This window comes from Harpia harpyja, chromosome 4 (assembly GCF_026419915.1).
Source record: "Harpia harpyja isolate bHarHar1 chromosome 4, bHarHar1 primary haplotype, whole genome shotgun sequence".
Classification (NCBI taxonomy): domain Eukaryota; kingdom Metazoa; phylum Chordata; class Aves; order Accipitriformes; family Accipitridae; genus Harpia; species Harpia harpyja.
The window spans coordinates 6,675,458-6,688,178 of record NC_068943.1 but is presented as its reverse complement, the minus strand read 5'-3'; the positions used below and the strand labels follow the sequence as shown (position 1 = coordinate 6,688,178).

General features: G+C 45.1%; 1 protein-coding gene across 9 annotated transcripts in view; it reads right to left on the bottom strand.

Annotated features, from left to right (window-relative positions):
* Positions 1-9,254, bottom strand: part of ABCC4 (ATP binding cassette subfamily C member 4) — a 154,980-nt gene extending 145,726 nt beyond the window's left edge. For 3 of the 9 annotated variants that reach the window (XM_052785773.1, XM_052785771.1, XM_052785777.1), the window contains exon 1: positions 9,045-9,254. In XM_052785773.1, coding sequence (XP_052641733.1) covers positions 9,045-9,118 — 74 coding nt within the window. In that variant the 5' untranslated portion in view covers positions 9,119-9,254. Of the gene's footprint in view, positions 1-3,974; positions 4,298-9,044 lie in introns of those variants that run through there. The other 6 variants (XM_052785774.1, XM_052785775.1, XM_052785776.1 and 3 more) reach the window with 3 other exon arrangements.
* Between the last annotated feature and the right edge of the window lie 3,467 nt (positions 9,255-12,721).

The window sequence follows — 12,721 nt, the reverse complement described above, 5'->3', positions numbered from 1 at the left end:
TATTTCTGTATTTCCTTCTGAAGAAGCTGTTCAACTTAAATAAAAATAGGACCCCTTAGTCATTGCCTTCTCTTTCCCCAGGTACCTTCCTGTTTGCTAAGATTTTTGAATAATTATTTGGTTCTTACATGTCACCTCATTTTAGTCACTTTCAAAACACAGGGTTCACATGATGCCTTTCAAAGAGCTTAGCCCAAATTTTTGCTAGCATGAACTACACATAAAAATGTGAATATCTGAAAGAATCCTGACTACCGTCTGTTCTGCTGGGAATGCCTCTGTTCTATCAAGGCAATTAGCTGATCAGACATCAGTCTGGAAAGAAGCCCAGAATTAGTCCCTGTTACTGCCAGAATACTGATGTCACTAGGAATAAAGATTAAAAAATAAATTTAAAAAATCACTCTGTAACTTGTTGCAAACCCAAGAGATAGCCAACTGCAAAACAGTAACTCACTGTTCTGACCCCAAAAAGGTTTCCACCTCTACAGCAGTACCTTGGGCACTGATAAAAAAAGAAAGTGATTCATTTCTGAACCAGCAGATACACAAAGACCACAACATAAACATTCACTTCCTGCATTTCCCTGCTCCTGGGCCCTGACATTACACACCCTGTAACATTAGAACACAGTCAACCAGCCACAATTTACTTGGTTGTTCAGGAAAGTGCAATTTTACCAGCTGTAATTAGAGCAACTCCACCAGGATTTTGGAAAGCCTCTAAGTTAGAGGATGCTAAATTCCTTAGCCTGTAACTCCAGAAAAAGCCAAGACAGACAGTGTTCTCTTACCATCGCCACAGAAGTGAGACCTCAAGGTGAGGTCTCAAGTCATACCCTTCACGGAAACAGAGCGTAAGAGAACAAGGTCCTGCTGGATGAAAGGCTGGGTCATTATGCAATCAGAATAGTCATGCTACTCTGGTTCATCCATGAAATAAAATTTCCTAAATGAGAAAGCTTTCAAAGTAGGTTTGCTAGCGTCCCAAAACAATTTCCCTTCAGCCCAGGAAGAAATACGTTACAGATAGGTACATTAAACTAATAGCAGTGTCCAGCTCAACTGGTTCATTAACCCAGGGATGGGACCTGCTGTACCTCTGGATTTATATTGTGTCCTGCTTGCAAATGCTCAAAAAAGTACCATTGTCACACAGCAGAGCAGGCTTGCAGAGCTTTTGGGAAACCCATGCATATATTGCAAGTTCTTCATGAACTGAGAAAGTTTGTCACGAAACATCAGCCAACAAGCATTTGCAATTACATTACAAAGCTGACACGAATAAAAAACATCGCAAGATCAAAGGATGTGTCTGGCAGTGCCCTGGACGCACCCACAGGCTTCAATTACCCTGACCAGCCCCACAACAGTTACACCATAGTTGGTCACTAACATATTACGGTACCTTCCTCTACGCAAGTGCAAAATTTTCACAAAAGCCCTTGTGTTATCCCTGGCCAAGTCAGAAAAATCAGACTACATGGACTACTTTTCTAATTAGAAAAATCTTTCTTTTTGTCCTTCTTTACTTGTAATTATAGGCAGAAGTTTAACTTCTGGGTAATTTTATAGCACCCAGTCAAAGCCACATCCTGTATACTCTCATCAACTAATTCCTTAAGGAGGTGGTTTACAAACTGCATTTTCCCCATTCCTCTTAAGCCTATTTGTGCATTACATTACAAGCATCATCTGTTCACATTCAATGTCCAGTTATTTTTCAACTGCTGCACAGGAGAGTCTTTGTTTACTCAAATTCTTCCATAACACTAGGATTTCATCTCCTTGAGCAGCTTGGAAGTACTACTTCAACTACTAAGCTGCAAAGTACCACTTATGTATTTCTCTTTAATCACCTACTTTGGAGCTGGGTTTTCTGTAAAATAAATGGGGTTTCCTCACAAGACCTTTTGATTATAAATCCACGTTGCTTATCCTCCATGGCTTACCTCAGGTGTCTACCTGCTTCATTGTACTGTTCATTACCCACCTTCATGACACCATGCAGTGCAAATCCAACACTGCTACGTGCTTGCTCTCAGTCCAGAGGAGCACTGCTGGGATGGGACGTACAGACAGAAGGACACACGCTGACGGTTGCCAGTGTTATTACGCAAGAATTCATAAATATCACCACAAGTTTGTGGTCATCACGTGATTTTATTTTTTTTTTTAAAGCCTCTCTCCACTTCACATGCTCACGTGTTCTTTTCAGTAAGCTGCCTTTTCCCACTTCCCCTCACCAACGTAGTCATCTACAATTAATAAAGTAAACAGAGTAAGTTCTAGTGTTTCTTCTGATGCTTTTCAACTGGTGTTTTGGTTGCAACTTCCCTCCCCAGTTTACTGCAGCTTAAACAGTAGATTTTCTCATTGCTTATAGTAGGAAAAAACAGAAATACAATGAAATTACTTCAAAGCCACATTAACTAAAAAACACCCTTCAGGCTTCCAGTTCCAATGCCAGACTGTATTAACCTTTGATACTCAGCTTCATCTCATCTTCCAAGCTGTTGCTTTTTCACAGCACAGTGTAAGCAGCTAAGTTGCTGAACATCCACTTTCTGATGCTGACGGTAACTCAACTGGTATTTGATTGCACTTATTGCGGGCTATTTTCATGCTGTTCATCTACCCCGCACGTATGAAATTATCTGATTACTGTAACATACTTCCTGCTATTCCAGATGGCAAGAAGTACAAACAGGGCGAGGAAAGGGGCAGGGGGGGAAGCATACTGCAGCTAACATTTTCTGCATGGCCTGGAAGCAGGGAATGGAGGAGTGGCATCATCTGTACCTGTGGCATTCTAAAGACTATCATTAAAATATTGATTCCAAACCCAGCATCCACATGCCAAGACAAATATCCCAAATACCAATGATTTGATGCAAAGGTCTGAAGATGATGCCTTGTAACAATAAATTTTAGTACAAGCTATTTATTGAAATAGGGCCTAAGTAATTACAGAGAGTGAAGGGAAGAGAGTTCTTCAATATCACAGAAAATAATTGGTCACCCAAACAAGATTCTAATCTCAGGTTAGTTACTACTGAAACAACTTCGTTGGAGTGGGCAGTTTCTTCATCATACGAAAAATGCATCTAAAAACTGCGTTACAGCTTACATACATGTTTAATAGAAAAAACCAACCAACAACAACAAAAAAAGGCTCAAACCCTGAAAGCAAAGTTATGCAGAAAGTCTAGTTGCACACAACGGTCTCTGATTTCGATTTCCAAAAGAAAATGCAAATGCTGAAACCTAACAGTAGCAACTTCTGTATTAACTTCCTTTCTGACAAGTAATGGAAATAGGAAGAATTAAAATCACCTGTGAGTTCACACTGGTATTACAAGTGGTTGGGTGCCAGGGATACACACACACACACAAAAAAAAAAAAAAAAAAGATAATTAGTCTTTTTAACCTTCCACTCCCCAAATCTGTGTTATCTCCCTCCTCCACTCTACTTAAGGCCTTGAAGAATATTCTAGAAGTGGTGGAAAAAATGACTTTTGGAAAAAAAGAAAAAACCAACAGCACAACATACTCCTAATTTTGAAGTTTTGCAGGAATTATGAGAGACATTTTCTCTCATAAATGATACAGCATGCTTTACGTAGGGCATTCCAAAGGCAAATAGCCTCAGTGTTTTGTTATACTCAAACAGTTCATCTAATTGCATATCTAAGCACAGATATTTACTGTAGATAGCAAATGCTAACATTCCAATAGTTTATACACACTTGCTGTAGTCAATATAATCTATTTAGCACTCTTTAGCCCCATATTTTAACTTCACTAGCTCATAAATGATGATTTTCAAACAATATTTTCTTCTGCATAATACAGCTATCTTGCAATAAAACAAGCAAAACTTAAAAATGAATGCAGTAGTTCAAGAGACTGAATGATTCAAATTTGACTACAGGATATTAAATATCTGATAAATGAACAAACAAGGCATTACCTTTTAAAAAAGTTGTATGTATGATCCTCAGTCTTCTTTCAATCAGGAGAAAAAAAGAAGCAAGTGTGATTTCATTCTTTGAGTATTGAAAATGTGTTTTCTGTTTATCTATACAGAAGATGCTTACATATTTCTTTAGAGTTTCTTATAGTACCACAATTGTCCTGCACCAATAAGTCAATAAATGAACTAAAAATTAGCCACCTCAGAGATGTTTATAAAGTGGCATCTGTTAGGAGTCATCACCATCACCAATTTCAGGCATTGCCAGTGGGAACTCACTAGATATCCAGCAAGATCCCAGGCAAATCACAAAGCCTGCTGTTGCTTGTTACTTTAATTCATTACCTGAAGTAAATGTAAAATCCTCACAGGTAAATCTATTCACTGACACAGTAAGGAACATGGATCAGTTTTAATGGTGGCACTGCTGGACTCAGCTGAAACTTCCAAGAAAGGTGACGAATTCTTTCCCTAACTTCCTTCAATGCAAGGCAAGATACGCTTTTGAAGACAGCCAAGTTACAGGACTAAAATGCAGGTGATACTTAGGCTTACTCAGAAGTCAAACTAAATCAGTCAGCGGCCCTTCCAATTCTAAGCTAGGGGGTGAGAGAGGAGGAGGAAGTTAAGTGTGTAGTTATTTACATTGCTACAAGAGAGATGCGTGACATGACTGCATTTGGTCAGATAAACACCTACATACTGTGCAGTCATCACTGAATATCTTGGGACTTGCATGTCTGTGTTTTCCCCATTCAGTTCATGCCTAAATCCAAAGGTAAAGATTAGTTTTACTCTTCTCCCACTACACTCCAAGTCAGAGCCATGAAGAAGACTCAGTGGTTTTGTCATTTTGCCTAAAGCACATATTTAGTAAGCCAAGAACAATGCTGCCAGACACCAACAGACAGTGATAAACCAATCATTTATTCCTTGGAATCATAACTGTGTGGAAGCCTTGGAGCAAGTACTCAGGTCATGTTTTAATGCTGTTATTGTAATGGCAATTGCCACATGTCCAAGTGATGATGTAAAAAGGTATCCGGCTTTAGGATGCTGACAGTGTCCAGTGCTCCAAAGGAGCCGAGAACTTGTCATGGTCACAGACTCGCTGTGACTGACAAGTAATTGCTATTATTATTAAAAATAAATTACTAACATATGAAATTTAGCAGGACTTTAATTTCTTTTACCTCTCTGGACAAAAACACGGGATACCCTTTCCCGCTTGCCCTCCTTCTCATGTTGTTAACAGGCCAAAAGTTATCCAGTCTTTTAAAAATTTAATCATAGCCCATATTTTGCAACTTTCCACTGAAGTGGATTCCATGCCTGAACAACAGAGTGCATAAGAATTTAACTGCTGTATCGCTAAAACATCTTTGATAAATCAAGGGAGCAAATGCTATAAGCAAATAAAAATACACCTGCTACTTAATGAACAGGCAAGCTCAAAGATGCATTAATAGAAAAGAGAAATACTCTTACCATGTACAGTTATTAATTTAATAATCCCCACCCCCACAGCAGAAAAAAAAAGATGTGAGAAGTGCTATTCTCAACTGCATAAAGTATGGAGTATAAGGCTTTTTAAACTCAAAACACTTTCTACAATGGAATAGCTGTTTAAACATGCAAAACACTGGACTGAATTCTCTTTCTTGGACAGACCTAAAAAAGAAAGCAAATCCTCCTATCCATCCTTCAAAGCCCTCACTCTCACCAGCAAGCTGAGCCAGCAATGAAAAAAACCACCAAAACCAACCAACCAAACCCCAACAAAACATAGATGAATTAAATCAGAAATACACCCGAGCGCTGCTAACTCTGTAACTGAACTACCAGCCAGACCTTAAAAGATGTTTGGTGAGCATGGGAACTTGTGACTCTGAAAGTCAGTAGTTACAGTAATATCTGGAACACCCAGAACAACATTTTGGGCTTTGATAATCCTATGTTAATACAGTCAGTGAGAGATATGGAAAACAAGAATATTTTGCAACTGCCCTGATCTTCATACTGTCATAAACAGTTTTTTATTCTTGTAACATCCAGACTAATATTACACAAAGGATGGATTATAAAAATAACAATATTCACACATGATCCAGATTCTCCTCTTTCCCATGAATGTACTACTAGAGCAATTAATGTTCATCAAGCTCATACTTGTCAAAGTCACAACCCAAAAGCAAGAAGACAAGCTTTGAACAATGGGAGAAGAATGTGTCTTCAGCCTACACACTCATTACCTTAGTTTTATAATTCAATGAAAACATGAATTCTCCTGTGAGTTTAATACCGTTTCTGCCAGGCAGTAATTTTATCTTTTCTTCTGCACCACTGGCAACAAATGGGAGGGTGCTTCCTTACAATGGCAAAATTGCACTTTTGGAGCAAAACATATATAAAAATAAAAATAAGAAGGATCCTTGCCCAGCTACCCGCAATGCCCTACTTTCTACCCTCATTGACAACAAGCAGCCAACACCTGGGATTTGGAGAGCAGAGCAGGCACACTCGAGCAGCTGCATGGTGGTGGTTGCCACTACTTCCAGGATGGCCGTCCTTAAGCACTGTTTTTCCAGTTCTCCAGCTGAAAACATCTCAGAACATCCTGTGTGAGACAGCAGTTAAAATGAAGCAGTGCCGAAGCAGTACTCACACAGCTGTCAGACGCTATACACTTTGCAGAAAGGAAGAACAATTCTTAAAGCTACCCTTAAAGTTAGCTTTAGAGCTAATGAAGGGTGTTTTAATACTTCCTTGATTTTATGTAAAACAGTGTTAACTTACAGAAAACTGACAGCCCCTGCTTACTCAATTTAAGCCACTGCAGACATCATTTCAGCTGAAATTTTCACTGAGAAAATACTAATGCTTTCTGACTAGTAAATAATAAGGATATACTGGTATTTTTCATGATCACATGCAGCACAGGTAAGAGAAGAGACTTTAAAAGGGTATTTCCACTGCTGTGAACTATACTTCTACGAAAGCCTGAAAAACACTACATAAGGCAACTTCTAAAGCTTTTCTACCCCACTAAACCCTTTTTCAAACCACAAGCCCTACAGCTGTACACTCCCATCTGACTGCAAAGCATGAAGTCCCAATCGTTCTCTGGACTTTCAGCACGGCCTGTCACCCCACAAGCACAGACTCCCACCTACTCTTCCCTTTGCATGATGAGAACCTACAAACGTGTTTGGGGTAAAAGGAACCTTTCCAGAGCTTGCCTAAAACTTGGGAAATTTAAGGTACTTCGTTGTTGCTGTTGAACACTTCACTGCTATACATGGAGATCGATACAAACGGCCTAAAAAAAGGGACAATAGGAGCAGTCAGAAAACTAGCTACGAGCACTGCACACTTCCTTTTTCGCATCTAGCTGGGTTGTTTTTGGCAGAACTACCACTAACACCACAAGATCCCGGCAAGGGAAAGGGAACAGACCAGAAGCAGTCCTGGAATGCTACAAAGCCAACTGAGGTTCATACCATTCTGTCTGGACTTCCTAGCAAAGCCGTTTCCAACACGGGCACCCCTGGCGTCAAAATGCTGAACTCAGGGAGTTCTGCGCAAGCATACAACCCCGCCTTCCCTCCCCCTTCTTTCTTTTTGCACAGAGTACCTCTGAGGACACATCCTTGACTGAAAATTTGTTTACCTAAAATTTGTCAGGGCTTTTCAAATCCTCCTACTTTCCAAAAGGGATTTCTGCACCTGCTCAGAGCTGCTTATAGGATCAAAGAGTTTTTTACTTGTGTTTCAGAGGCTTCCAAAAAAAAGTCTCATGTGCCATGCCCTCTCCTCCTTCCCCCTCCTCCACCAGGTAACACAGCATGTGCACCCCGGGGCTCTGGCTACAGTAGGTGAAGCAGAACAAGCGCTACCTCCGTAACTGCCCTCTTCCAAAGGGGATCTGCTAAGACACACAAGCTTGATGCCCTCCCATTTCACTTTGCACGTCTTTTCCTATTACAGTTCAAAGCAACTAAACTGTTGCGCTGTAATTCCTCACTGCGTTGAGCAGTTACGTATACCCACACCAAGGTCCCCGCTCGTAAGAGAACGAGCACCAACTTTGGACTGGTAGTCATCTGGTCACTAGTAAGAGAAGGAGCACTAACTTTGGACTGGTAGTCATCTGGTCACTAGTAAGAGAACGAGCACTAACTTTGGACTGGTAGTCACCTGGTCCCATGAAAGTTTGTGGCGACACGGTAACAGCCCCTGCCTTCGCTCTGTGCCACCCTCAGCCCCCCCCAAGAGCCGAGGCAGCCGACGGCAGCTAAAACGTGGATGAGAGCAGCCAGGCTGCTGCCCAGCCGCCCCTTACACCGGGAAAACCCCACGCGACTATGCAGTTCAGAAACCGCCTCATTCGCAGAGGAGGAAAGCCCCACACCGAAAGCGAGATTAGCAAACCTTGCCGCGATGAGCAATACCTGGCCGCGATCCGTTATGCAAGCGGGAAAGCAGAAGAGTGCCAGGGAGCAGCCCCGCACCCGGTCCCGGCCCGGGGGACCCGGCCGAGAAGGCAGAAGACGCTCCCGCCCTCCCCGCAGCTACCGGGGGAATCAAACATGTGCTCGAAGGGGGCGACGGGGCCGCGCTCGGCGCCGCCCGCCTGAGGCGCACAGGCCCCCCGGCCGGGGATTACCGCCCGGCGCGGGCTGACGGCTTCACCTCAGGAGACCTCGCCCCGCCTCGCCGCGCTCCCCGCAGCCACCTGCGGTGCGAGGGGCTGCCCCGGCCGGCAGGGCTGACGCGCCGGGCCCATGGCGGGGCGGGCGGCAGGTCGGGGCCGAGCCGCGGCTGCAGAGTCACCGCCGGCAGCCGACGGAGGAGCGGCGGGCAGCGCCAGCCGCCGCCGCCGCCTCCCATCCCCCCCCCCCCCCGACCGCCGCCGGGGAGCCCGGACGCCCTCGGGAGCCGCGCTGAAGTGCGAGCCGGGCGGCGCTTAGCCGGGGCTCCGCACGCCCCCGCCGCCGGCCGGGCCCCGCAGCCGAGCGGCGCCGCTGCCCTCCCTCCCTCCCTCCCTGCCCTCGGCCGGGCGCTCACCAGAAGAAGAGCCGGGAGCAGAGGTTGGCATCCCGCAGCGGGTTGGGCTTCTCCTCGCGGGGCACCGCTTCCATGCCGCCCGCCGCGCCAAGCCAACCCGCCCGGCGGCGGCGAGGGCGCAGGACCTGAGGCGACTTCCCACCGCGGCAGCCGCCGCCGCCGCCGCTGCTGCTCTGCCGCCGGCCGGCGCTGTTTCCGGGAAAGCCGGCACCCCCCCCCCCCGCCGCCTCGTCCCTCCCTCGCTGCCGCCGCACGACGCCTCCTGCCGGCCCGGCTCCCCCGCGGCGCCCGCCCCGGCGCGGAGGCGGAGGCTTGGGGCGCCGGGGCAGCGCCGGAGGCCGCGCCGGGGCGGGAGCCGCGCCCCTCCGCCGCCCCGCGGGGTGGGCGCTCCTCCCCCGGGAGGGCCGAGGGCCGCCCCGCTGCCCTGCCGAGTTCCCCGCGGAGGCCGGGACCGGGACCGGGACCGCTCTGGTCTTCTCTTCTCCCACTGGTTTCTGGCCTGTGTGAGCCGCTCGGTGATGAAAAGCGTCCCCTGGGTGGGCGCAGCACCGAGCAAGGCGCCCACGCGAGTTTGGGGACAGAAAAACGCAAGGCGGGTCAGGGGCGAGTCCGGCTTAATGGGACCAAACACCACCAGAAACGCTTGCGGTCACCTCCCCTGCCCAGGTGCTGCAGATACTTCTATTAAAAAAAAAAAAAAAAAAAAGACTCCTCGTCGTTTAACAATGTTTAGGAGAGTTTGGTGGTACAAAGTAAAGTAGCTGTTTCATTCCAGGAGGTGGTGCATCGCAGAAATCCTTGAAGCAAGTCTCAAAAGTTCAGCAAGGGATCACCATACTCCTCTCCAGCACTGTCACCGTGGCCTGCCACAGGGAGTGTGACCAAACGGAGCAGAGGAAACTGCAAGAGACCTAAGGAAGCAGGAATGCGGGACATGTATCTGAAGTAACCAAAGAACTATTAATCTCCATGAAAAACTAATTGGCAGAATGGGTCCCTGCCATGCTGTTATTTCTCTGCAGTCCCCAAATCACAGAAGGGCTGAGGTTGGAAGGGACCTCTGGGGGTCAGCTGCTCCAACCCCCCTGCTCAAGCACAACAGCCTAGAGGCAGTTGCCCAGGACCGTGTCCAGACTGCTTTTGAAGATCTCCAAGGAGGGAGACTCCACAACCTCTCTGGGCAACCTGTGCCGGTACTCAATCACCCTCACAATGAACAGGTGTTTCCTGACGTTCAGAGGGAACCTCCTGTCTTTCAGGTTGTGCCCATCGCCTCTGGTCCTGCCACTGGGCACCACTGAGAAGAGCCTGGCTCCATCCTCTGCACCCACTGTACACACAGAGGAGATACCCCTGAGCCTTATCTTCTCCAGGCTGAACAGTCCTAGCTCTCTCAGCCTTTCCTCATAGGAGAGATACTTGAGTCCCCTAATCATCTTAGTGTCCCTCTGCTGAATTCTCTCCAGTATGTCCATGTCTCTCTTGTACTGGGGAGCCCAGAACTGGACACAGTACTCCACGTGTGGCCTCACAGTGCTGAGGGAGGGGAAGGATCGCCTCCCTTGACCTGCTGGCAACACTCCTAACGCGACCCAGGATACCATTAGCCGCCTTTGCCACAAGGGCACATTGCTGGCTCATGTTCAACTTAGTGTCTACCAGGACCCCAAGATCCTTTTCTGCCAAGCTGCTTTACAGCTGGGTGGCCCCCCCAGCCTGTACTGGTGCCTGGGGTTGTTCCTCCACAGTAGCAGGACTTTGCGCTTCCCTTTTTTGAACTTCATGAGGTTCCTGTCTGCCCATTTCTCCAGCCTGTTGAGGTCCTTCTGGATGGCAACACAACCCTCTGGTGTATCAATCAGCCTCTCCTCCCAGTTCTGTATCATCAGCAAACTTGCTGAGGGTGCCCACTGCCCCATCATCCAGATAATTTATGAGATGTCGGACAGTTTTGGACCCAGTGTTGACCCCAATGTACACTGTTAGTTAGTGACCTCCAACTAGACTTTGTACAACTCATCACAACCCTGATCTCTTAGACTCCTTCCCACTCCAGCCAAGCCAGCTGCAAGATAGGCACCATTCTTACATTCTGTGTATTCGTCTCATGTCCCCAGTAGCAACTAGCCCTGCATCTTCCCACTAAAATGCATTCATTACCAGTGAAACAATTACAGGGCTGGCATCTGACTTTCATTACAGGCATCAGAGCTGACATGTTGTTGAGATAAAAGAGGGATGAGTCTGGGCTACACTGTATTATTGAAGAAACATGACATGCTTGCAAGACTGTCATAATAACCATGTCAGACAAATCAAGCTTAAGCTTGCTGTCAGTGAACACTGTCAGGGCTGGCAACAGCATGTGCTGCTTGAGCGTAGATGATGTGCCACAGAATTCTGCAAGCAATAAGTAGTACACTTGTCAATAACTGTCTCTAGATCCTTCCAGATTAAAGCAAGGAAATAAACTTACAGAAATGGTGCAGTGGTTTGAAAGGACAGGCTTTAATGAAATAGTGCTTATGTATCCCAGAACCTGAATAATTAAATCATCTCCCAAAACGTATGAAAAAAAGCTCTGCCCGTCAGCAAAATCTGGCAGGTTTAGATTTCTGTGAAGCAAATTTGTCTAACTAGATATTCATAAGAGAATTTAAAGGTATGACAGCCCAATGCAAGTCCCAAAACATAAATAAAGTTTGGGTCAGGCAGTGGGAGAAAGGAATACATAAATCTTAAAACTGACTTCCATTCATGAAGCATTCCCTTTGTGAAATAGATGTGCAATGAAAGATTATCCAAATATTTCTTAGTTGGGGCAAGGAAGTAGAATACTGGTCATGAACAAGTAATTTATTTTAAGAATACAGTTAAAAGCATTAAAGTAAAATATTAAAGTAACTTTTCCCAGTAATTTTGTAATGGTAGGAAGAAGACAAAGAACAAACCTTAAGAAGTAGATTTTTCCTTTGCCAGCGTTATGAGAGACAAATGTTGACACTACTTAATTTTAAAATAAGTACTAGTGTTTACTTCTAAGTCCAAAACAAAACACTCTACAAAGTTTTGGAGAAGGGAGAACTAAAAGCGAAAGGGAAAATAAAATTCAACCAAAAAAAGAATATCCTGAAAGCCAAATTAATCCGTAACTCTATCTGTCAAGTGTGCAAGTAACTATTAGCAACTGATACAGTAATAAAGAAGTGTGAAGCAATTAGCAACAGAGATGCTCAGGAAAATCTGAGACTGCACACGGAGAGGAAGAGGAAGGGAAAATAGCACAGTAATGAAATTAATAATTTTCTTTCTGTTTTAGGGAAAAAGAAAAGCAACTGCCAATTTATCCATTGAATATTTTTCTATGGCAGCAGGATATTCACAACATGGAAAGAGCAAGATATGTAACAAACTAATCAAAGTGCAATTTAGTAAATCTTTAATATGGATAGCAGTCTACCAAAGCCAACTGCTTGTATAGGGTAATGGCCAAATTAAACCAGTGGCATCTGAACTAAACCCGTTATGCATATACATTGTGCTAGGGAAATCAATTCGGTGATCACAGAGGATGTCACAAACATGCAAACACACAAGATTCCCTATTTATTCAGTGCACAAGAAAGACAATAGTCACTAAGTAAGCATCTGTATGATGTGTGCCCTTAAGCCTTCTG